Raw genomic sequence first — 26,818 nt, 5'->3', positions numbered from 1 at the left:
TGAAGAAATGTCCCAAGATTTTCCAGATGCCACTTTCACTGCTGCTTTTGTGACGGCGAGGAAGAGAATTGGTTGTGCCATAACCTGTCATTATTCCGTGCTGTTTGCCATGAGCCCGATTTTAAGTTATTTCCTACAATCTACTCTGTTTTTGCTCTCCCAAATGTCACTTCGAGATCCTGTATCATGAGATAACTGGCAGTACAGGACTGGAACTTACTTCCTCTACACTTCTAGTCCATGTTTATTAACCTCACCAAGTCAAGTGATACTGGAGTATCCGAGATCCAGGAACATTTAAGCCAGTTGGTATCCCAAAGACTTTCCCCAAAACCAGCATCGTGATTCTGTAGCTATTTCATGATTATGCAACTTTTTAAATACAAATCAGTGCTGTTTCACTCCTTCCCCTCAAAGCAAAGCAAGATTGCATCCTTTATCCGGTTTTATTCACTCGGAGGAACACAGACGAACACAAAGACCTCACAGACTATCTGAATGTTGATCTTGGGCTCTGCTTCAGAAACCCTAGGAAATGCTTTCAGTTTACAGGCACTGAGCATCATTAGCAATCCAGAAGCAACCGTGTCTGCATTCCTGATGCTTTTCCTTAAAAGACATAGGCGAGATTATGGCCTGCTTTTCAAAATCAACATGTTCTGTGCTCAAGCTCATGTGGCGGTGACCAGACTCACAGGCACATACCTACTTGGAAGGAACCAAAACCAAGTTTCCATGACAGCTTTATGGCTATTTTGGCCCGTATTATTGAATTCTGATATACCTTTTCTCTCCGATTCTGATATATGCTTTTTTTTTCCCCCATTTTAACATCTCTGGAATTGGGACTTATCTTCTAATCAATGGTTTGTCATAATTTACTTGGCTTGGTTTTTCTAAATGGAATATATGTGTCTTATGTTCATTATAAGTCTTGTATTCAATAGCATCTTAAATTTGAAGAAATGTTCTATATATTATCTTAAAAATCATTTACCTGGTTTCTAAGACCTATCTGATACATTAATAGAACAGTAGCAAAAATGACAATCTTAGTGGTGAATTTTGTTATTTGCAATAGGTATTTATGTTGGAGCCAAATCATCACCCTTAGTGATTTTCACCCTCTTACATTCCTGTCTTCTGCAGGAGGAACTCATACATGCAAGACATGATCTCAAGTCAGTGTACTTTGAAATACAGATCAGTGACTTGCTTGTTCCCTCTCCCTCTTTTTTATTTCTTGGGAGCATTTTCAGCCAATATGTGCTCGGAAATCTGAGTGTTCTTGATAATATTCCAGATTTGTTTTCTCTTATTCTGGGGTTTGGAGTCCTTGTTTCTCTTTTCTACCAGTACATTTTCATCTGAGTTAAGCTAGAATGGCTTCTCTTATACGTAAAAGTCTAGAAGTATCTTAGCATTTAAACCCTTCCTTTGGAGATTCCTTTCTTAAGGATAAAGGAATCAAATGCAGCAAAACATTTTTGCGGCTGGAATGACATGTGCCTAATTACTATACTCAGGGTTTCTGATTAACTGTAGCTTCTGCAATTTCTAAAATACGTTTTTTCCCTTAACACAGTAAATATCAAATCATTTTGAACAGAAATTGGCCCTTTTTGATGATTCAGTATCACCTTCACCATCTGTGGCCCTAACTGTGGTCACAGATAACGGAAGGCGGGTCACCTGACAAAATCCTTACGGGACCCAAACACACTCTACGTTGTTCCTTATCCTCCTTCATGCATTAGCACTTGGAAAGCGCCAGGATTTGTAGAACACGTAGATGAGGCAGCTTACAGCTGAAGGGGACCATTTGGAAAACCGCAGTAGAAATGGTTTTCCAAAGTAAATCACAGAATATTGGTCTGATTTGTCACCATTTCTTAAACAAAGAGGAAATCAAGCTCTGAAAGAAATCTTAACTGTTTGTAGGTTCCACTCAAGGGTTTTCTAAATGTAACCGTAATGTGCCTCTCCAGTGCTAACCATGGCTTGTATTTGAGTGCTTTGACAGAAAACAATCTCCTCGTCCATGTGTTTCCCCTCTGGCCACTTTGTCACACACTACTCTTTTTCAGGTCCATACATTCAGAGGGCCACACTGGTGTGAATACTGTGCCAATTTCATGTGGGGTCTTATCGCTCAGGGAGTGAAATGTGCAGGTAAGAGCTCTTTCCTTTTTGCTTTATTGCATAAGTTACAAAGTTAGAAGGAATAAGTTGTAAGGAGATTTGCTGTTACGCGGGCTGGATCCTGGTTTGCTTTTAACACACATGCGGTAGGCTAGATTCTCAGGCAGCCGCTTCGGAAATTGGAAGTTTGTCTGCCTTTAACCTTCTTGTGCTTAATGGACAGCAGACTAGGGATCCGGTATTAGTCCATTAAAAAAAAAAAAAAGTTGGCCTGTTCAAAAGGTCTGATAAAAGGAGATAAAAGTAAGGCAGTTATATTTAACTCTTGCCTTTGATGATACAGTAACTAAATTTATAAAATGATTTTTTTTTTAAGCAGTGTACAGGGACCTATGATTGTTGCCTTGGGAACTGAATTTTAAGGATAACTTGTTAAGCTGGATTGTCCTTACTGCATTTTTGCAAAATCAAATTGAAGCTTTAAAAATCTGTGAATTTATCTTCAAAGATGGTTTCCAAATTCTGAAAAACCACTTAGTCAGTAATATTTTGTTTGTGACATTTTGAAATTGTGAATATGCCAAATCCTTTTTATAAAATATGACCATAGTATTTTTAGATATAAATTTAGAAACTTTGAAGATTGACACATGAAGAACCAACTCTGGAATTTATTGAAATGCTTTATGAAAGTAAGTTATTCACATCATGTGAAATTCATTTGTATAGAACTATACCAAGAATTGGCCATTTATTCAGACTACTTTAAATTCTGACATAGACTTAAACATTTAAAAGACATTTCTGCCATTTAAATTGTAAAACTAAAAACTACATTCTTAACATGTCTTTTAGCATGAAGCTTAACACTTAAAAATGTATACTGAGAGTAATGTATTTCAAAATGGTAACTGTAGTAATTCTGTCAAGTTTATCACTGTAAAAACCCACATTTCTTTTGTGGCATGATTTTTAAAAATTGTAATTCCGGGATAATTAACATACACGTGTTATATTAATTTCAGGTGTGCAATACAGTGATTCAGCAATTCTGTACATTACTTAATGCTCATCACAATAAGTATACTAGGATCCTCCTACTCTGACATCTTCCCCAGAAGTCCCCTGCGGCGTGATGTTTCGTGGAATATTTTTGTTGCCCCCATTATGTGCACAAATTTCTAGGGTCTGATTTTTCTTCTAAATTGCATTTTTTAATAGCAAGGTACAATATGCATTGCACATTAATGTTCCAAGCCCTTCTCCTGTCAGTTACTGTTCTGTCGGCATTACTAAGGCACGATCAGGTTTCAGGCATACATCACTAGCCAGATCCGTCCAAGGACCTCCCTGCCACGCAGGGGTATAAGAATTCCCCATGTGTTGACTCTGAACTGTGCACAGGTGTCCATCAAGGAGAGTCTCAGCTCAGATCCAGTCTGACTCCCATTATCCTAGAGGGATGACAACCCCGTTTGCAAGTCTCTGCCCAGAGAATGAATGAGGACAACCCTGTCATCCTTCCAATTGGTGGTTATGGAGTCAGGATGAAAAACCATCATTAGGAAGGCTGTGGCTAAGTCTCTGAACTGGAGGGGAGCACCTAAGGTGTTGACAAAGTAGTGTCGTTAAGACCATCTACACTGTGAGTTTTCAAAGGTAAATGGAGGAGTTTCCAGAGCATAAATCCCCGGCTCAAGGAATGTTGGTCTCAGTAATAGCACGTTTTGCCTTTATGACCCAGATGGACCAGCCGAGACTGTGCAGCAGTTTCATAAAACACTTTGTGACTGTCCCTGACTTAAAAGCTTTTCTTTTACTTAGAGAAGTGATGTGTATCATTTATGTTCTGAAATAGTGAAGCCCATCTACATAAGAATTCTGAGTTTGCTATATAAGCAGAAAATCGGTACACATATGGAGATAATCTTTGATGATACGCTACAGTCCTAAATCATGTCTGAAAGAAATGTTTTGGAACCTTTATGACAGTAATAATACGAAGGAAAAGGAAAGAGAAAATCATTTGTCCCCTCCCCTACCTACCCGCATTAGTAGCCTCCACATCTTGTTGTACATAAAGGGCAGGAATTGAAAGAAAAGCCTTGAGGAGATTTTTCATTTTTATGTTATGTCTTGTCCTTAAAAGCATTATATTCTGTGTGATTTGAGCCATATGAACGTTTAATAAGAACTCATTTTTTTTTTAAATGTGGAGGTTAGCATTTGAATTAGTTCTGTTTTCTGTGACAATTCTTAGATCCAAAGTGGCTCATCCTGACCTTTGAGCCATCCACTTTAAAACAGAATACAAAGAATTAAGAATTTAAAGAGAGAGAGAATGAACTCTAATAGGTTAAATAAAGAAGTCCTTCCTGATTCCTGGAACCTGTGACTATGTCATTTTTTAATGGCAAAAGGGACTGTGATTAAAGTTAAGGGTTTCGAGATGGGGAGATAACCCTGGATTGTTGGGGTGGACCTAGTTTAGTCACAGTCATAAAGGTCCTTATAAGAGGGAGGCAGAGTCAGAAAAAGGGACAGAGCAGTGGTCAGAAAAGAGAGAAGATGCTATGCCACTCGCTTCGTAGATAGAAGGTGGCAGCCACAAGCCAAGGAATGCAGACAGTCTCTAGAAGCTGGAAAAGGCAAGGAAAGAAAACATTCTCCTCTGGAGCCTCCAGAAGGAGTACAGACGTGCTAACACCTTGGTATCAGCCTAGTGAAACTGATTTTGGACTTCTGACCCCCAGAACTATAACGTAAACTCCTAGTGTTGTAAGCCACTGAGTTAATTTGTTACAGCAGCAATTGGACACAAAAACGCCAGCCACTAAACATTTAAGATAGGACTCCCAAAGAAAGAGGGCAGGCGAACTGCCCATCCGAAAAGAGATTTACTTATCTGCTTTTGATTCTTGCAAGAGCTCATTTTGTCCTGGTTTCTTTTTACAAAATCCACCAAGTCAGAAGAGCCTGTCAGGAATTTTTAAGGGAGCGTTTGCCAAAAGCATCAGTTTTGTATCCCGCACCGCCCCCTCAACGCTTTTTTGAAACATCATGCAAAGCGTTGGGTGGTGTTCCAGTCACCAGGCTGGCAAAGTTAGTGTAGCAATCGGACTGTATCCGGCTAATAACGGGCAAGTTGGCCCTTCAGAACTGAAAGCTCTGGGCTTCACTGCTAAGCACGCTGCAGCCAAAGAGGACAAGCAAGGGCCAGTCAGGGCGGACATGGTCTTTCTAAAAGCTGGCACCGAGACTCAGTGGCAGGCATTAAATGTCCTCTTCGTCTGCAATGTCTCCCTCCCTCCAACATTCTTTATAGAGAGTAAAGTAATATTGCAGGGGAGTATGGAACTGCAGCTTGGGAGTGGTGCTCCTTTCACTAAAATATTTATGAACACACTGGTTTTTAAAAGCAAAGTTCAGGGGTGCCTGGGTGGCGCAGTCGGTTAAGCGTCCGACTTCAGCCAGGTCACGATCTCGCGGTCCGTGAGTTCGAGCCCCGCGTCAGGCTCTGGGCTGATGGCTCGGAGCCTGGAGCCTGTTTCCGATTCTGTGTCTCCCTCTCTCTCTGCCCCTCCCCCACTCATGCTCTGTCTCTCTCTGTCCCAAAAATAAATAAATAAAAAACGTTGAAAAAAAAATTTAAAAGCAAAGTTCAAAGGACTGTCATTCAGACAATAGTTTCCCTAAGCCATTTTTCCTTTCTTTATGAAATGTAAGCTTTACAGGTTAAAATAATCTCTTGTTATATAATCACAGATTGCCAAACACCCCTCCCACCAAAAAGATCACGATTATTCCACCAGCATTCCTGAATTGTTTTCACTTTAGCCTTGCCAGAATATTCTAAGAATTAAGCCAGATAATAATCATTGTAAATCACACATCAACTTAGTATTGGTTCTTTATTCAAGAGACTCTGTTTTTCCAGTGTGTCATAGCCATTGCTGTCACCCCCAACAGAGAACGGCAATTGCTCTTTCCTAGTAATAAAGTGTATCCGTTGCTTAAAGTATATAAGCCCTTAGCTTTTAGGTTGAAGAAGAGCAGTGGAAGTAATTTATTTTAATTACTCCTATGATTGGCTGCACCTAAAAAGTTCTGTCCTTACAAGCTAGTGAGAAATTGATTAGACTTGCCTAGAAGTTTCACGTAGCGATATTTTCACAATATCCCAAAGAGCAAAGTATTCCTTAATTTTGCTTATGAAAATAATGACTTCTGTTAGTCAGAGAAAGACAAATATCATATGACTTCACTCAAATGAGAAATTTAAGATACAAAACAGATGAACATAAGGGAAGGGAAGCAAAAATAATATAGAAACAGGGAGGGGGACAAAACATAAGAGACTCTTAAATATAGAGAACAGGTTGCTGATGGGGCTATGGGAAGGGGGATGGGCTAAATGGGTAAGGGGCATTAAGGAATCTACTCCTGAAATCACTGTTGCACTATATGCTAACTTGGATGTAAATTAAAAATTAATTATAAAAAAAATTTTAAAAATAATGACTTCTGATACATATTAGACTATTCCCACTTTTCCTAGATGGGGAGTCAGGGAGGGGGGACATCTAAGAGATAGGGTTTAGAATAAAACTTTTATTTGCAATTATTAAAAATATGAACACTCAGTCAGTAGAACATATGACTCCTGATCTTGGGGTCGTGAGTTTGAGCCCCATGTTGGGTGTAGAAATTACTTAAAAAAAGATTTTTAAAATAAATAATATACAAACACTCGAAGAATGAGAAGTTATCTTTCCTTTCAAAACACACATTAACATTTCCCCTTAATCCTATCAATATAAATAATATCAGCTATTTATTTCAAAAGATAGATTTTTGTGCCTTCTAGATATAAATCATGTTATATCTTTTGGAGAAATCAAGCCCCAGGAAATCTGAAATCTGAGAGTAGCTTAAAGTTAGTAGTCTAAGTAATTTATAGAGCATTTATAAAGGACGGAATAAAATGTGATTTGAATCTTTTTTTCCTTCATATGGTTTAGTGTATGCTTATTAACTGGAAGGACTGGGAGGGGGAAATGTGGTTTAATTGTAACATAAAAATTACCTATTCAACCAAGAGATGCGACAAATGAAACGATCTTTTATGGACTTTTGTTGTTGTTGTTTATAGTGTAGAGCTTCCTTGGGAGAAATGGAACTATATAGGAGTTATATGACTTTAATAAATAAGTATGATAACCAAATAAAGTCTTAATGGCAAACTGAAATACTGACATACTGCCAGTGCCTGCAGCAGGGATTTTCAGAGCAAGCTCAGAGCTGGTATATTGCACCACGACTTAAGGGTATAAAGAGGCTTTATTTGCATGACTTTGCCCTGTCCTTCGGTCATCTGACGGACTTCATAACCAATCCTGCCAAAAATGTGGCCTTTGAAATTTATTTCTAAAATTGGGCAGAATATGTTGTCCCATAGTTTAATCTTATTCAAATGGAAGAAAGAATATCAATTTACAAAACATTTCCCTCTTCCTGAATTCCTAAATCTGAGCTCAATCATCACTTGATGCACTTTCTAATGAGTCACAAATCATCTTAGGAACCTGATGTTTAAAAGTGGTAGATAGCTCCAGATATTCAAAGGAAAAAAGTTGGTGTTAATATCGGACCACTAGTTCCATTCATGTTTTGATATTGTATAGCTGCATCAGAATTTTACTGTTTTGCTTTCTAATGGTTTTCCATGTAGAGTGTATACATAGGAAGAGAATATGACAAAAACAAAGTATAGTGGGTAGGTTTTATCTCTGCTTTCAAAAAAAATTTTTTTAATGTTTTATTTATTTTTAAGACAGAGAGAGAGCATGAATGGGGATGGGGTAGAGAGAGAGGGAGACACAGAATCTGAAGCAGGCTCCAGGCTCTGAATCCCTATACAGTATACCTGAAACTATGTCACCTTGTATGTTAAGTAACTAGAATTTAAATAAAAACTTAAATAAAAGTACACTGATATTTAAAAAGTCCTTGCCATATATGTACATATATATACATATATAACAGTAAAATACAACATCTTTTAAAAAGTATATACGACAAATAATGGATAAAATAAACATTATTGAATAAGAGATTGAAAATAGCAAATTCATCTTCAGTGCTGAAACCGTCTCTCAGAATGCATGATATACTGCTGGTGAAAAGTGGCACCCATCAGTCAGTGGGAGCAGCGCGGGCTGGGAATCGGGAAGCCAAGGTTGCATCTCAGTTCTACCACTTTCTGGCTGAGTAATCTGAACAAGTCATTTAGCCTCTTGGACCTTTGTTGCCTTTGTCTGGCCAGTAAAGACACTGGGATAGGTTGTTACCAACAGCCCTTTCCAACTGGATCTGTCACTTCTTTGTACACTTAGAGTACGAGGCACATTGACATGAATATTAAATTATGAAGCTTTGCTGACTTTTATACATTTAAAATACTATGTAGGAGTTCTTCCGGAACTTGCTTCTGGACAAGATGAACAAATATGTTTTGTTTTATTCCTCGCAATAATTACAAAAGACCCTGTACACAATACATACACTTCAACTATCAGAAGACTCTGGAAGTGGAGAAAAGCAGGCAGGCCAACTCAAGGAACCCAGCAGCAAGTTTCCTGGTGGTCTTTGTTTTTCTTTAACCTCCCATGTATCTAGAGAAGCTCACAACCCATAAATGCCAACAAGCACAGACACAAAATAATCCCAAGTAAAGCCTGCTTTTCCTAGCCAAAGCCCTGGGAAAAGGGTAGGCCAGCCAAGGCAGACATCTTTTAGCCATTCCTGCCCTTCTCGAGGTGAACGTCATGAAAAAGCCACAGTGCTGCTGCTGCAGCCGTTGCCTATGGGCAGAACCCTGTTTTCACCCCCACCCCCACAATAACAGGGGTACTGGCAGTCTGTGAGTGGAGCCCTATGTTTCAGCACCACCTTGCAGGAAGAGAAGGTACCCCTCCTGGCTCAGCCTGTGAGTAGGACCTGGACTTTCATCCCCACCCTGTAGTAAGAGCAGCACCCTGTCAGCCCAAGCCTGTGGGTAGAGCCCTGTCTTCATCCTGACCTACAGTAATGAGGCAGCTGAGACCATGATCAGAGCTCTTGTCTCCCATGCCTACGGCATTCCTTCTCAACCAGGTTTCTGGGCACACCCTGGCTTCCGTCTCCACCCCGCAGTAACTAGGAGGTTGCCCTCTCCCTCCCCAGAATGTGGGGTAAAGTCCTGCCATTAGGGTGACGTACAAGTAGGGTAGGCAGAATAGCATTGCAGTCGCATCACAGAGGCTTTGTGAACTAGTTTGATATTTGAACCCTGGCCTACAAAAATGAGCCAGGACATGCATTCTAAATCTAAAGAGGTTAACTATCAGCTAAAATGGAAGGAACCAGAGTCCTGGAGGACTCGAAATATCCAGGATTCAGTTCAGAATTACACTTAATACCAAGAACCAGGCAAATCGCAACTCGGATGAGAAAAGACAGCAGATGTACCAATATTGAGATGACATAGATGTTGGAATTATTAGACAAGGAAATTAGCTATCATAATAATGCTCCAACAAGCAATTATAAACACTCTTGAAACAAGTGATAAATAGGAAATAGAAAATAAAGATAAAAAAGTAACTACTGTAAATGGAAATTTTAGAACTGAAAACTTTATTACCAGTAAACTCACCAGATGGGCTCAATACCAGAGATAGAGGAAGGAATTGGTGAGCCTGAAGACAGATCAATAGAAATTATGCAACGCAAACAAGAGAAAGAAAATAGACTTTAAAAAGTGAACTGAACCCCAGAGACCTGTAGCCAAATAGCAAAAGATTTAACATTTGTGTTGTTGAAGTCCCAGAAGAGGGTAAAGAGAGACTGAAAAAATACTGGAAAAATTAGTGGCTGAAAACTCCTCAAATTTGGTAAAAGCAGAGAAAAATTCAGTACTTCTTTGGAGACATTTTTATGTAATGAAATGTATCCGAACAGTATAGATGAGGAAGCAGCTATAACTCCAGTCACCCAGGTCCTTTTCAGGACCTGGCATTCACATGTGACAAACAGAACCGGCCCAGAATTCAACTTTGCTTCTGACCTTAAGCTGATCGTAACAATACCGTGTAGCAAACCCTGGGGCGCTATGTAGAAAGGGCCTCTCAAAAACTTCCATTCTTCTAAATAATGACAACGACAACACAGTCCTGGTAAACACTTCTAATCTACTCCGTGTCAGAAAGTACATATACTAATATGAGAGCCTTACGTGAACCTAATAATGGATAATAGAGCTAATAATAAATATTATTCCTGTTTTACATAACTGACACACAGGAAAGGTAACTCACTTGAAATCACATACCTAGTAGATCATAGATCTAATTCTAAGTTTTAGAGGTTATATAAAACATTACAGCGTTCAGGGGAAAGAAGGTCTTTTCAGTGGCCATTTTGCCATTGATTTGCCTTATGATTGAGTCAGAAATCTTATCTGGGGCTAACAGATATAAAGAGGAATTGGGGTTTGGGGTCGTGCAGTCATTTGGGCATTGTCTAACTATTGGAGAATGTTGTTCAGTCATTTCCTCAGATAATACAGATCAAACTCTTTGCTCTGGAAGCCTTTCTGTATTCAGAGAAGCAGCTGTTATTCTCTAGTGATGATCATGTTCACGCACCTGTTGGCACTGGCCATGCCGTCTCTAGTTCTGCCCCCTTACACACAGTTGTGCAGAAACTTAGTTTCCTTCTACACCTAGCCTGATGTTGCACATAAGAGGTGGAGATGCACTCCCTTAGTGACTCAGCGTCACCACCGGCCTCGAGTTCTCATTGCACTTTGGCAGTGTCTGCATAGTTAACGAAAGAACGATTCCGGGCATGACTTTTCAGCTAACGTTCCTTACCTCTCTTTTTATTGTTCCTGCCATTACCTAACAAGGTTGCGGCTTTACCAAGTCATTATGATGATGATAGTCACCAACGTTTGTCTCGTGGTTTATACCGTGCAGAGCATCTTGAATGCATTGGCCCATTAACAGTTTTGCGAGGTAAATGCAGTGCTCCCCTCTCTGTCAAGAGAGCAAGCAAAACTAAGCTCGCCCGGTGACCGCAGGCAGCAGTCACGTCACTGTAAGATTTTCAAATTGGATATAGACCAATTGGATAAAGACCTGGATATAATTGCATCAGATTTATAAGAGGTCAGCATCAAGTTCTTATGAAAACCACCAATGAGTTATGTTTTTAAAAACTTAAAGATGGCATCTCTTTTAGTTAATTACTCAGCTGTGATTTACCCCTCTTCGTTCTAATTTGGCAAGATATTTGTATTCCTCTGTCCCTTCTCAAATTCCACTGCGCTCTTCTTGTTGACAATCAAAGGTCTCAAAATATTCACTAGAAGATGTTTGAGTTCTGGCATCTTCGACGCGATAACCCAGTAAAATTACAAAGCAGAGGACAAACTTCAATAGAGGCAACGTGGTATGGGTGCTAAACCCGTGGACCCTGAATCCTTCGTAGGCTTAAATCTCAGCTCCGCTGCATGCCAAATGCACGGCCGTAGGTAAATTGCATAACACCTCTGTGCTTGGTTTCATCAGGTTTATACAATGAGAAGAATGACGATCCCTGTTTCGTAGAGTTTTGTGAGCTTGATGGAAACAATGTAAAGCACTTGGAATAGTGCTTGGCATCAGTGAACTGGTGCTAATATTAAGACAATAACTGTGGCTATTTCTAGCCACTAAATTTATTATTTACAGGGTTATGAACAGATACGAATATGAGTAGCACAATTTTAAGAGGGCCCTGGGATGCTCTTACTTTTGGAGGTCTGATTTCTCTTCATACCAAATACATTAAAATGGAATTCTGTATCCCACATCAAATATAATTTTGTGTAAGTTTAAAGAAACGGATAACTTTTAGTCGCCTGCATTTTGTAGATATCTAAACACTTACTAATTTCACTTTGTCTGAATTGGTTCTCTCCTGGGATCACACAGCAAATAAATGATGAAGCACGAGCTAGAATTCTCATCTTCTGACTTAAAACCAAAATTTTCCAAGAGAAAAGATGGGAAGAGTGTTTTTCCACTCTTCAGAAACTGTTGGGAGCTAGCCCCCTTCAAAGCCTAACTCAAGCTGGATGGTGGGAGTGTCTTTTGCTAAACTAAACACTCCAGAATGCTCAAAAGTCTGAAAACATTGATGAATTTTTCCTTTCTATATTCTTCATTTAGACTGTGGTTTGAATGTTCATAAGCAGTGTTCCAAGATGGTCCCAAATGACTGTAAGCCAGACTTGAAACATGTCAAGAAGGTATACAGTTGTGACCTTACCACTCTCGTGAAAGCCCGTGTCACCAAGCGGCCAATGGTGGTGGACATGTGCATCAGGGAAATTGAATCCAGAGGTGAGGCGTCGCCGGTGTGGTTCAACACTCATAATTCACCATGAATGCAAGTTCTGATGCCCTTCTGGGTACCTCATGGCATAACCCAGTTTTCTTCAGTAAGTTTAGAGGGAGAGGATTTCAGACGTCAAATGATCTGAAAGTCTGAAATGAATTAAGTTAACAAATAATTCGCCAGCGTGATTTTAAGGTACATTGAGCGAGTTCTAGGAAATATGCTTAAATATTTTTTTATGAATGATGATGCTTCTTGTCTATAAAAGTTGACATGTAGATACCAATTCATTTTTCACTTTTTACATTTTTCTTAGGTCCAAGAAGCAAAGGTGTAAATGCTCTATTAAGACCGTCCCAAACCAAAAAACAGAACTGCACCCTAATTATTCTTTCCCATTTGGGAAAGACTGGTACAGGCCTATTAATATGGTTTATCTTAGTCTTCTGTTATGTAAAAGAATTTATGGTATAATTGAGGTGATGAATGATTTCCCTGAAGACTCAACGTATTTGATCTAATTAGACACAGTGATGAGCCAGATTACAGATATTCAGGCAACAGTAAGCCAGAGTTTAAAGTCTGTGAGTGAAATGGTTTTATTTTAGGAGAAAATGCGAAGAGGTTTCTAGACGAGTACATTTAATCGTTCTTTCTGACACATTACTTGCCTGGCCTGAAGTATGGGAAGAAGTTAAAACTTGAAGAAGGAAAGACATAATTTCCAAAGAAACTAATTAGCTCTCTTGCTCTGTTTTTACAGGTCTTAATTCTGAAGGTCTGTATCGAGTATCAGGATTCAGTGACTTAATTGAAGATGTCAAGATGGCTTTTGACAGAGGTATGTTCTTTAGCATGTCCGTTAACTTAGGACAACAATGCTCTCTGCCAAGGAGGCACAGTTTCTTATGTTATTCTGTTCATTATTTGTCTAAGTCATCGGTTATTATACCAAATAAAAAGCGTGTAATTTTACTTTATTACTATATTAAACTGTTACACTTCAAGGTGAGAAAGAAACATAAAATTTAACTATATTACCAGTATCTGAGCATCCAGGGCTGGTCCATGTTCCTCAAAATATATACAGAGCAATTAAATTTACCAGATACCATGGAGAAAATAGGGCAGGGTGGTTGGGGGAATCTAAGTGATTGCAGATCTCAGATTTCCCAGTTTGGAGTTGGCCCACCTAACTGCCTGTCGTCCATGCATTCCATCACCATATTTGATGGAGTGGAGACCCAGTGTAATGACTTAGATTCCCCCACCACAGAATCATTATTGATTTTATTTTAATAAATGCCATAAAGGAAAGTATTAGTAACTATGGAACTTAACCTGGTCTGTGGGGTTGGGGGATGCTGGAGATCAGAAGAGGCTTTCCAGAGAAGTACAGAAGTTGGCCATATAATGGTTGAATAGCAAAGAAACAGGATATGTAAAGACCCTGGCAACAAATGAGTCCGTGCAGAGGTCCTGAGGCCTGTCCTTGTCGAGTCCCTGAAAAGTGCTAGGACTTAGAGAGCAGGAACTGAAAGGAGAGTGGACTAATATACAACGGATACACTATCTTACTATAGAAAAAATTAGCTGAATGGTAGAAGGTTCTCAGATCAACCTCCAAATTCAGTTTAACACATCATGTAGCTGAACTATAAGATTGGTGACTTTATTTTCCAAACCCCAAATTAGACATGTACCCTATAATGAGACAGGACATCTGAAATTTGGATTTTCATAAAAAAAAAAAATAGATAGTGGAAATAGGAACCATGTGGCAGGAGAGAATACCAGCATTCTTTCTTTTTTCCTGAGTAAAAGTTTTGATAGAGATGATAACTTGTCTTTATAATTCTTCTGCCTTCATGTTCTCCTCTCCCTTTCCCCAGGTCTTTAGGCACCTGTACACTTCCCCAAGATCCCCCAGTGGAGTGATCTAATTGCTTTTTCCTCCCAGAATGCACTCTACCCCAATTTGCACTGCCATTGTATGTGATTTCAACACAAGTCTGAAAAACAGATACTGGTGATCTAATTCACACTGGAGTGTGAATGTCTGATAGGCCATGGTATTTCACATTTAAAAGAGGCTTCTTTAAAGAAAAATACACTTTGCTAAAGTAGTTTTAGGGTTCCAGTTTTAGGTTAACATTAGTTCTAGGTTAACAAAATTTCACAGAAAGTGCAGAGATTTCCCATATAACTTCTCCTCTCGTTCCTCTCCCCCCCCCCATAGTTTCCCCTATTAACATCTTGCATTAATATAGTACATTTGTTACAATTGATGAACCAACACTGATACATTAACTAAAGTCAGTAGTTTAAAGTTCAGTCTTCATGTTGTACAGTTCTGTGGGTTTTGGCAAATGCATAATGTCATATAGCCACCCTTATGGTGTCACACTATAAGGTATCACTTTCACTACCCTAAGAATCGTCTGTGCTTTACCTGTTCTCCCTTTCTCCCGCTGAAACCCTGACAACCGCTGTTCTTTTTACAGACTCCATAGTTTTGCCTTTTCCAGAATGTCAGAGTTGGAATCATAAGATATGTAGCCTTTTTTGGCTGATTTCCTTTACTTAGCAATGTGCATCGAAAGTTCTCCCATGCCTTTTCCTGGCTTGATCGCTCATTTCTTGTTGTTGCTCAATAATATTCCTTTGTCTGGGCATATCACAGTTTATTCACCTATTGAAGGACATCTTGATTACTTCCAAGTTTTTAGCAATCGTGAATGAAAGTGGCTTAAATATTTGTGTGCACGTATTTGTGTGGACGCAAGTAGTTTCCATCTCCTCTGGATAAATACCTAGGAGTGTGATGGCTGGATTACATGTAAGACACTGCCTTTCCTCCCAGGTGGCCGTCCCATTTGCATTCCCACCAGCAACAACGTCGAGTTCCTGTGGCCCCTGCATCGTCTCCAGCATTTGTCATCAGTTGTCATTTTAGCCATTCTAATATCTGTGTAGGGGCGAGGCTGCTTTTTAATGGATAGCGCTCGTTCATAAGCCAAATGGAATAAAAGAAGCCTAGTATAAGATGTAGCTCAGAGTCGGCACTAATTAAATCTTCAGTAGATGAACGTTCAGATATTTTAACCAGTTACTAAATGCAGGAGAGTAAAAGAAGTCTTAAGGCCCAGCAACCCTAAAATACTCCTCTGTGTTATAACTTCTTCTCTTGTTATTTCAAGACTCTCAAGTTTTGTTTCGTTTTACTCTCATACTTCTCACTGTGTGCCTACACGTAGGGCTCAGACAACATCCAGACGTCATGTGTCAGGAGCCTGGGGTGAGTCAAAGGTGGCCTTTTGTACATTAGGAGTGCCTCTGTTGTTATTTTTCACATTCTCTAGGTTTATTTAAAAAGAAAGAGAAAGCAATCCCACATTACTCCCCTAGGAGCTCTCAAGTACTCGTGTTATTTACGAATACTGCTGTTGATCTCAGCCCTCTCCTACCCCCCTCCCCCCCTTCAAATTAGACCTGGAAAGCTAAGTAACTTCAGAAAAGAAAATTCAGAAAAACAGATTTGGCTTTTCACAGAAAATTGATCACTTGTATATATCGGCACACTGAATTTGATATTAAAAAAACCGACGCATTGATGATCTCGAAACACCGTAACACAAAATGTGTTACTAAAACAGTGCTGTGCGTCCAGATAGTTACTCGTATTTTTCTTCTTAACATCCTTCAAAGATGGCGAGAAAGCGGATATTTCTGTGAACATGTATGAAGATATCAACATTATCACTGGTGCGCTGAAACTGTACTTCAGGGATCTACCAATTCCGCTCATCACATACGACGCCTACCCTAAGTTTATAGAGTCCGCGAGTAAGTATGAAGGCACGCATTCCAATAACCTGACAGACTCCCTCCTCACGGTAATCACTTCTCCTGCTTTTCCTGCTGAGTTTCTTGAATGCATATTACGTATTTCCCCCTCGCCTCTCCCCTCGGTTAATATACTCACAGAAATTTCGAACTCCTCTCCAGTGTAGGTTATTTATGACTTCTGCCATCAGAAGCTTCTTTGTAATGTGCTAACCCTCATTTACCAAAGTAAGGCTTATGCCAGTGCCCCTTAGATATGCACCAATGCTTCTGCAGAATAAAAATGAGTAACTAGGAAAATAAAATTGAAGAACAGGACCAAACTATTTTGTTATTAGATTCAGCTCAGCATAAAAGTTACTCTGTCAGATCTCATAAAAGTTTCCAAATTCTTACTTTCAATTTCTATACATATCCTGTGACAGACCATTAACAAACAGTTTGTAAACTGGCACCGGTCCGTAGATCATACTTGAAGGAGCACTGTTTTAGATCAAGAAGTGATTTTTTAAGTTCTAGTTGAGATGCAAATGAGAAAAAGCAAAGGCTCATTTGCCAAATTTATGGTGCAAAAATCATACCTGTAATTCACACTTCCTTTTTTTAAAGAAAGGAATTTTTAACAGATTTTAAGTGTTGGCATTGCCATTTTTTAAGAAAAGATAGGCTATTTCTGTCCTTTTTCTTCTCTCTTAAAAACCATATGTTGTCTTGATCTTTAAATAATAACATCACTTTCTTAGAACGCTGATTTACTTTTTGACTTTGAAATTTCGTGAAGTACAGACTTGCTTTGTTCTAATTTTTACTTTCCCCTTCAGTGCTTTTGTTGAGAATTTTTGTGGTTGGCTCCATGGAGACCTGATTTCTTGCGGGGAACAGCCATGAGAGTTACACTGATTTTTACAAATTTCCATGTTAGGAGCCTGAAAGACTAGATCCTCTCCGTGGGAATTTAGCTCTTCTCATTTGGGGATGTATTCAGTGCTGATCACGAAAACCGTCTGAGGGAGCTTATGGGTTCTTGTTTCGTGGGGCAGACGCTTCCTCCCGAGAGAGAGAAGTCTGATTGCCACTCCTGTCGAAAGCACTTGACACACACTTGCATCACCGAGGGCTGCTCGGTCCCCAGTTTGCTCTGATCCTCAGGACAGTGGGGGCTCAAGCGGACAGACTTCCTGTCCCCGTGTCGCTTTGGAGTAAAATTAAAACTTGGTTTCTGTGCCCAAGCCCAAGGCACCCCAATAGCAGAGGACAAAGCGGTAATTCAGACCCGCATTCTGAACTCTACACAGCCGCTTTATCTACTTAGAAGAAACATCCAAGCCTTCCTTACGTGGTTTTGAGGCCTTTTGCCCTCCAGACTCCCAAATTATTTCACCTTCTTTCCCCACACCCATGTCAGTTGCCTCTATTATTCTTCCAAAACATTTGTTAGCATTCTGAGGTTTGTGTCTGAAACAGCCCCCGTCGGACATCAGCAAACCCCCTGTTCTACTTTAGAGAGCTCTTCAAAGCGCAAGATAGAAACTTTCCTAAATCAAGGTAGAAATTCCTTCTTACAGTGTCACCTATTTTGATGCGTGACTTCCATGACACCAAAACCGTGGCATAATACTCATACACGATATAAATGTTTATTGTGCGTGTTTGCTGTTGATCTGTTTATGGAATATTGTGCCCTCGTCCATGTCTCTTCCAGCAGTAGAGTCTGTTCCATTCTTTAGACACAGAGATACAGCCATTCTCTTATCTTTATAGGTAGATAAGGGAGATGAGAGAAACTAAGATTTATAGAACATATACTGGGTGCCAGGAATCACATTGCACACTTTATAGCCACGATATTTTAATTTTTATCTCTACACCCAGTGGGGTTCCAATTCATTCGTGACCCTAAGATCAAGAGTCGCATGCTCTTCACAGAGCCAGCCAGGTGCCCCACCACGATGTCATTTTAGAAAGGAGATGTCGTGGGGCACCTGGGTGGCTCCGTCGGTTAAGCATCCGGCCCTTGATTGTGGCTCAGGTCACGATCTCCCTGTTCACGAGTTCAAGCCCTGTATAGGGCTCCTCGCCGATAGCATAGAGCCTGCTTGGGATTCTCTCTTCTCTGCCCATCCCCCACTCACATGTGCGGTCTCTCTTGCTCTCTCTCAAAATAGATAAACTTCAAAAAAAAAAAAACAAAAACAGAAAGGAGATGTTATAGGGTATAAGTGAATTGTCCAAGGTCTCGTCACTAGCGGAGGTGGCACTGGCATTCAAAGCTACATCTGTCTGACGCCACAGCCCTTGCTCTCTGCATGCAGCCCACTGCCTGCCTCCACTGGTGGAACAGGAGAAGACCTGCCCAGAGAGGGAAGGCAGGAGGGCAGGAACCCCTCCCAAATGATGCATGGTGTTAGCTGACCCTTCCCGGTGCACCTGCTCTTGAGCCTTTTTATCACTGGGTCCCTTAGAAAACCTGGGGCCTGTTCTTTAGGTCTCAGGATTCCCCGGCACTTATTAGCATCTCTTGCCAACAGAAACTCAGAGTGCATATTAAAGCTTTCTCCTGCAAAAGCTGTCTGAGCTCCACTCTTGCAGCCTCCCTCACACAACCTGCACCCCGGAAGCTGGAGGTGCGTGGCTACAGGGAATGAACAAAGGACACAATGGTGGTAGAGGCTGGGGCCTCTCATTTAAGGCTTAAAGATCTTCATAATATCCTGGAAACTACCCCTTGAACTACCTGGAAGTCTGGGACCGCCTAGCCCTTTTTCCTCCCTGCCTCTTCCCACCAGTGAAGGGATCGCTGCCCTACAGACAGTACAAGGTGTATGTAGAAGGTGCCTCTCCCAGGCCGCACGGTAACCCAGCATATGCATGGACACTTCCTGACCCCGAGGAAAACAGCACTGCCAGGACCCAACTCCTGGTTGGACTCGGTGTGGAAATCTTTCTCTGGCCGAGAACTCTCTGAGCTCTGTTCCCAGAAGATCTCAGAAAAGAGGACTCAGTCAGCATGTAGTCTTGAGTGAGTCAGATGAACTCGGCCATAAAACCCAGGGCTCTTTGTCCCAAGCAACTTCAAGTGTCCTGAAGGGAGGTCTGGGATGAGAACTCGCCGAGTGTTCCCCTCCGCTCTGCCTCTGATTCACCCCTTACGCTTGGCTGAGTCTTCTTCTTCTTGTACTTGAACGTCTCTACAAGGAACTGGCAGTACATACTTAAAAGAGCTTTTAACTAAATGTCGACACAGGTTCAGATGCTTATTAGTTCCTGCCCTCACAACGTCCACATTTCCAAACGCTCCTCAGAGGCCATTTCTTCTCTTCTCGGTTCCGCTCAGCCCCCAGGCCAATTTTCTCTTCTGTGTTCCCGTCACACTTCGCCTGGCCCTTTGGCACAGACTCTTTCCGTCATGATGGAAGGCTGTATTCATGTCTTGTCCGCCCCATTAGATTAACCCCATTACAAGGGACAGTTCTGTCGCTTTATTTTCCTGTAGCACCTGTGACAGTCCTTTCATTTACATCACAGGTGCTCAACAAAGTCTTGTTAAATGAGTAAACATAATTTTATATTGAGAACCATAGAATCTTAGACTTTTTAGATATTCTAAAGGGTCACGTTAACTAGATTTCCTTCTACAACACACTCTTTTTTTGAAATACCCAGTAACTGCAAGATCACTGCCTCTCTCGGTAGGCAGCCGCCAGTGGACAGATAGAACCGTCGTAAAGGCCTCCTTGTGCACAACAGAAATCAGCCTGCCCTCGACTCCCGCTGCCGATGGTCCTGATGTGACCCTCTTCCACATGCAAGCCTTTCACATATTTGAAACAGCTGATGCTGTTCGTCTCTAAATACGTTCCATTTTGTCTGTCTTTCTCTTAAATTATGCTGTGGTCTTCGTAGGGCAGAAGATTTGTGTTCTCTGAAAAAATTATGAGTAATACTCCTTTAAGTAGAAAAAAAAAGAAACGAACTCCAGGGAAGAGCCTGTGTTGATTTGATGTCAGTATATTCAAATGCAGTTTGTCATATGTCCCCAGATTTATATCTCCAGTGTGGACCTCTCCCTGAGCACCGGATTAATCCACAGTCAGGATGATCATTTAGATGTCTGAAAGACACCTCAGGTAGAGCCCTTGACCTTTCCCACAAAACCCCTCCCATCCATAATCTTAATGGAGGCTCCATCTTCCCAGTTGCCTAAGCCCAAAGCTTAGCTCATTCTTGATTCTTTTCCTTTTCACACCTCCCTCATCAGGAAATCCTATGGACTCTACCGTTAAAATAGACCCAGATTCCAGCAACTTCTCGTTACCTTCACTGCCACCACTGGTCTAAGCTAGAGTCATTCGTCACCTGGGTTTTTGTAATAGTTACCAGAATGGTCTGTTTTTACTCTTGCCTTTCCATCGTCTGTTTCCCACATGGCAGACAGAGGAGAGCTACTGTGAGCCCTGTCTGTCAGGTCACGTCTCTGCCTCATTCAGAACCTTCCCGTTTCTGCCAGTAAATGCCGAGTCCCTGGAATAGCCTGCAGCCCCTGACACAATGCAGTGCCCCGTTACCTCTCTGCCCTCACTCCCTTCCATCCCCCTCTGGCTCACTCCACTACAGCCACAGTTGGCTTCTCGCTTTACTCAGACATCGCAAGCATTCTGGCCCCTGGGGACCCTTGCACGGCTGCATCTCTGCCTGGCACCCCTTCCCCTAGGTCTCCGTGTGGTCATTCCCCCACGCCCTGAGAGTCTTCCCTCAAGACCATCTTTCTCATGAGGTCTGTCATGACCACCCCATTTAAAATCACATCCCCCAGCACCTGCAGTGCTCCTTACTCGATTTTTTTTCCCCACAGCACTGGCTTTGTTCTAATCTAGTATAAACCAGAAGATACATGTTCCTTGTTTACTGTCAGCCACGCCCCGAGAGAGAAAGTAAGGTCTCCACGAATGGGGAGTCTTGTTTGTTGCTAGCCCACCAACACAGTCCTTAATTTCATGCCATCTCAAGATTCTCCCTACAAGGACTAACTATGAAAACTAAAAGGAAACTATGTTAGTCTTTTTTCAACTTCCAGAACAGTATAGTTTCAAATTAATTAGTCCTATGATAAAAAGAAAAAAAAAACTGTAAGTAAATACTAATAGTTTGATAGTAAATGGAATTTTAATTCTAGAAATTAAATGATTGAATTTCAGTATCTGATACAGTATTGCTGTTATCAGTTGACACTCTTTAAAGATCCAAAGTTTCAAAGACCGTGCATCAATTATCCTGGCAAATAATACATTGTTTATTACTGAGAAAAGAATCAGGAACCCTGGATAAGCTTGGGGCAGAAATTCTAAAATGGCCGAAGTTTCTTTGAGTTAAAAAGCTTCAGTCACTCTTCATGTTCTGAAGCTTATCGATCTGTGCTACCAGTGCTAGGAACTTTTCACATTCATTTTATATCACTCTTTTTAATGTTTATTTACTTTTGAGAGAGAGAGAGAGAGAGAGAAAGAGAGAGAGAGAAAGAGAGAGAGAGAGAGAGAAAGAGAGAGAGAGAGAGAGAGAGAGAGAGAGAGAGAGAGAGAGAGAGAGAGAGAGAGAGAGAAAGAGAGAGAGAGAGAGAAAGAGAGAGAGAGAGAGCGCGCATGCGTGAGTAGGTGAGGGGCAGAGAGGGACAATCCCAAGCAGGCTCCACACCAGGAGTGTGGAGCCCACCGCAGGGCTCAAACCCACGAACCGTGAGATCACGACCTGAGCCAAAGTCGGACACTCAACCAAGTGCACCGCCCAGGTGCCCCATACAAGTGTTAACCTGACTCCAGTGCATTGCCATCGAGTTGGATTTGTCTTTTGAGTTAGAAAACTAGAAATCCCGGTTTTGTGTCTTGAATGATACTGGTGGTCAGATGCGGCCTTCCAGAATTTCAAGGCTGCTATCCTGATTAAGACGCAACAGTTTGGGGTCCCCTTCCGGTTGCCCTGCAACCCAGCATTTAAGGGCACCCTGTCTTCCTGACATTTGAGAAGCAGGAATGTGCTAGGGTGCTCTTTTTGAGAGCTCAGAATTACAAACATGTCTGTTGTTTCTGATTATGGAAATGATGAACTCCACGCCATCTGCGACCTCAAAAGGAGTGTGCTGGGTTTTTGGCCAACACAGCGGAACTAAAATGCCCAAATGAAGATTGTTCCCTTTAAAGTTTACACCTTTGGAAGAGCCACATTTACTTCAGGGACCCTGTTGTCACTCCAAACATTTGGAATTGCCTTCAGATTCTGCATTTCATTCTCCTGAATGTCCGAAGTAGAATATATTTGTGCTCTGAGGGTAGATTTGACTTTTTTATAGAAAAGTAAATTAAAACCAAGGAAATAAATACTGGATGATACATTCCTCATTTAAAAAGAAAACAATATCAATTAAGACTTTGGCAAAGGCTGCAAGGGGCAATGGGGTGGCATGGCTTATGTACTGTTGCTGAACAGGGTTTTTCAAAATATTTTGAGTAAATTAGCATCCCTTAAAATGTCTGTAATGCTGTAAGATGACTTCATTTGAATGTCTAAGTTCTTTTTTTTTTTTAAACATTTATTCATTTTTGAGAGACGGAGACAGTGCGCAAGCAGGGGAGGGGCAGAGAGAGAGGGAGACACAGAATCCAAAGCAGGCTCCAGGCTCCGAGCTGTCAGCGCAGAGCCCGGCGCGGGGCTCAAACTCACGAACCGCAAGATCACGCCCTGAGCCAGAGTCAGACGCTCCACCGACTGAGCCACCTGGGCGCCCCAAAATGTCTGAGTTTTTAATCTGTTGCTGTGTCTGAGTTCCTTATAGTCACATCCTATCTATCCAGTGTCCAAATTCCACGGTTACCAGACTCTTAAGACAATCGAGTGGGTGCTGCCCCCAAAAGTCCCAGTAAATGGTGTTGCCACAATGGTACTAAGCCTTTTGGAAATCCAAGACTTGAACCTTAAAAATATTTTCCAAAGCTGTGGGCAAGGATCTGTGAGAAAGCTTTTCTTACCAGTTTTAGAAGATCACCACAAGAATAGAATTCAGTGAACCATTTATACCAGTTGTCCGTTAAAGTTCTTCTCCTTGGTATTCAACTTGCTATTTTAGAAATTATGGATCCCGATGAGCAATTAGAAACCCTTCACGAGGCACTGAAGCTCCTGCCGCCCGCTCACTGCGAAACCCTGCGGTACCTCATGGCGCATCTAAAGAGGCAAGTTACAGACTTTGAAGCTTCTACTTGCACTGTATCCAAATGTTAAGAATCAAGTGAAACCAAAGGTGAAAGAAAGGACAAATTGTTGCATGAATAAAGAAATGCACAGGTTGGGAAGGAATGCTAAAAATGTTCTGCGCTACAGCGCTGAATGCAGACTCGATTCTGACATAAACAGATTTGCAGTTCCCGTGTAGGTTTGCAAATAGGTTAGAACTACTAGTGTTCTGCCAAGGACATGCAGCGATTTTTGTGTGGAAAGAGAAAAGGTTGTAGCTGTAAGGACATTATCATTAGCATAATAAAGAGCAAAGCAACTCGCCAGAAGGCTCACTTTCCGTCTTGCTCTAAAATAGGCACTTCGCTCTTGGTGACAGGATTTTAGACTATTGCATCGAGGTCTCCAACCCTGAAAACTGCTATAAAAAAAATGATGGAGTACAATAAGGGGTAAAGGGAGGAATAGAAAATAAAATATTTTGGTTACGTCTGGTTTAATGTTGTAAATACATTGATGGTGATAGAACTTCATTTCCCTGCTCTGTCGCTCTCCATCTCTATCAGTTGAAGCAAACGGTTTTAAATTATATGACCAAGTTTTAGTGGTTTTGGAGTTTCAAAATATAAAACTAATTAGAAACAAAAAAGACAGAACTTGACGTCTATTTTGTATGCCTCTCAGCATGAGTTACTCAGAAATGAATATGTAACTGATGGTGCTTTTAACATTTACATGTTTTCCCTCTTTGAAAGCACCATGAGCTAAAACTTTTAATATGCTTACAACTTCACTTGCAAATTCAAGTTTGCTTCATATATGGATGCAATTAAGGCCTTCACGCTAAGGCAAAGGAATAGCTCCCAAATTATAGTCTGTGCCTTTGCTGTAGCAGTAAAGAGAAGGCGAATGCTAATTCTCGCCGACCAGATAATCTTTATACTATGCCCTCGGCCATCTCTTCATACCGTGGCCACCACTCTCCCCAGATACTCAATAAACTGTTCAACTTACACAAATTCAGCAGTCTAGGCAGCCAGTGTGGAAGGAGGGCTGATATAATCAAGACAACCCAGCCCCTTCTCCACTACTCGCCAACACAGCCCTTGCAGCCGGCCGTTGCAATAGAATCCGCAGATAGAACTGACCCCACACAGCCTGACACACGAACTCAGACTTGAGCTTCGGTCATCACCGGAAGTTTAACTTATTAATACAATCGGCTTTGAGGAAAGTCCGTGCTTGGAGGTTGAGGAGTACAGAGAGAGGAGCTAGCGGACGAGTTGATAAGTGGACCTGGGTTTTGTCGTAGTGCTCGAGCACAGCGCAGAACGCCGTGGCTTACGTGAAGGCACGCGCCTTTGCTTGTATTTTTCAGAGTGACCCTCCACGAAAAGGAGAATCTTATGAATGCAGAGAACCTCGGCATTGTTTTCGGCCCGACCCTTATGAGATCTCCAGAACTAGACGCAATGGCCGCGTTGAACGATATACGATACCAGAGACTGGTGGTGGAGCTGCTTATCAAAAACGAAGACATTTTATTTTAAATTTTAGTTTGCGGGGGGGGGGGGGGGGGGGGAAGAAATGTTTTACAGATGAAGGAATGTTTTATAGTAATTTAATTGGCTCTTATAGCTGACTTATTTCTCGGTTAGACGTTACGGCAGATAGCCAGCTTAAAATGAAGGAACTTTCCGTTGCTTTAGTAGCACTGCTCAGCTGTCCTTGTAAAACAGTGAACACACGCTCTCCAGTTCTAGTAATCCCGGGTGTTTATCATGTTAAGAGAAACTCAAGCTATTGCATGATTAGCCCCCTCTTTGGCAAGGGAACCCCATACAAAGGAGACAACAAGCCTGCACCCGCCTCTTCGTCCCGGGTAGTCTGTGGTTGTAATTCAGCATGTTTCGCAGAGTAAATCTGTCGTGACTTCACTTTTGGGTTCTATGTCATTGGTTTACTGACGCTTCTATAAACACGCACACAAATGGATGAAACAGCACCTCTGACTGCTACATTGCCATAGACTATAACATAAGCCTCCTTTCCTCCGATGCTTTATTTGTGGTTTCTCTCTGTTCTTCTCTGACATAGTCCTTTCTTTCCAGCAAAAGCAAAATGTGTTTTCAGATTTGTTACTTTAGTAAATTATCCACCAATAAAAAAAAAAAAAGTACAATGCAGAGCATTTTCTGTTATTATTGGGTTTCAGTTGCAATTTTGTGTTACCTGGCATGCACTTATTAATGTATTAAGTTTGGCTTTTAGAAATAAAAAACTAGTGATAGCTTGCTTTTTCCCCATGGTTGAGAATATTTGGGAAAATGTATTTGGCCATTTATTTAATACTGAGTAAGGTTTTGTGTTGAGTTCCTAAAATAATAACTTAAAACTGCTTAGAATTAGGGAGTGCCTTGGTGACTCAGTCGATTAACTGTCCGACTCTTAACTTCAGCTCAGGTCATGATCTCACGGTTCGTAAGTTCCAGCCCCGGGTCAGGCTTTGCACTGACAGCGCAGAGCCTGCTTGGGATTCTGTCTCCTCCCCTCTCTCTGTCCCTCCCCCACTTGCTCTCTATCTCTCTCTCAAAATAAATAAAAATAAACTTAAAAACTGCTTAGAATTAAAATACCCATTCATTGGATTTTTTCTTCTCGCATACTTCGCCAGAAAGCTAGAATGTTTTCTCACCTGTTTGTGGGGACGGGGGGAGGGCAGGCAGCCGTTCCTTCCAGAGCCATCAGAAGCAGGAAAGAAGACTGAAAAGAGTGACTTCCTAAACGTTTGGTTTGTCAGAAATGCCATTAGCACGCAGTTGAGGTGACCAGGCTTCCTGAGAGGAGTCAGCAACCAGACGCCTGGCGAAGGGTGGTCTGTGTACATCTAGATGCCAGGAAACCTGGATGGGGTCTGATACTGTGCCTAGCCACCCACCTGCCTTTGAACTAATGACCCTCCCTCCAGGCTGTTTCCTTGTCTGTTCTGTCCTGCTTTAAAATGTGTAGGAAAAAAAAAAAAGGTGGGAGTTGAGGGGGGAGTGCCATTTTTTAGGCAAAAAAAAAAAAAAAAAAAAAGGCAGGCTCAATTGGTTGAGCATCTGACTCTTAATTTCAGCTCAGGTCATGATCTCACAGTTCGTGAGTTCAAGCCCCACATAGGCTCTGCAGTGGCCGTGCAGAT

The 26,818-nt window shown here is 41.3% G+C and overlaps 1 protein-coding gene and 1 long non-coding RNA gene across 4 annotated transcripts in view; one reads left to right on the top strand and one right to left on the bottom strand.

Moving 5' to 3' along the window:
• The window catches only part of CHN1 (chimerin 1), a 200,379-nt gene extending 175,174 nt beyond the window's left edge, over positions 1-25,205 (top strand). For all 3 annotated transcript variants that reach the window (XM_042994728.1, XM_042994729.1, XM_007074555.3), the window contains 6 exons: positions 2,088-2,172; positions 12,399-12,572; positions 13,331-13,408; positions 16,276-16,413; positions 23,528-23,633; positions 25,013-25,205. In XM_042994728.1, coding sequence (XP_042850662.1) covers positions 2,088-2,172; positions 12,399-12,572; positions 13,331-13,408; positions 16,276-16,413; positions 23,528-23,633; positions 25,013-25,184 — 753 coding nt within the window. In that variant the 3' untranslated portion in view covers positions 25,185-25,205. The remainder of the gene's footprint in view (positions 1-2,087; positions 2,173-12,398; positions 12,573-13,330; positions 13,409-16,275; positions 16,414-23,527; positions 23,634-25,012) is intronic.
• Positions 1-26,583, bottom strand: part of LOC122240955 — a 48,975-nt gene extending 22,392 nt beyond the window's left edge. The window contains exons 1-2 of the long non-coding RNA XR_006220788.1: positions 26,330-26,583; positions 12,499-12,716 (exon numbers count right to left, since the gene is read on the bottom strand). This is a non-coding gene — a long non-coding RNA (uncharacterized LOC122240955). The remainder of the gene's footprint in view (positions 1-12,498; positions 12,717-26,329) is intronic.
• Between the last annotated feature and the right edge of the window lie 235 nt (positions 26,584-26,818).

The sequence above is a fragment of the Panthera tigris genome, chromosome C1 (genome assembly GCF_018350195.1).
Source record: "Panthera tigris isolate Pti1 chromosome C1, P.tigris_Pti1_mat1.1, whole genome shotgun sequence".
In the NCBI taxonomy this organism is placed as follows: Eukaryota; Metazoa; Chordata; class Mammalia; order Carnivora; family Felidae; genus Panthera; species Panthera tigris.
This window is presented reverse-complemented; position numbering and strand designations above follow the sequence as displayed.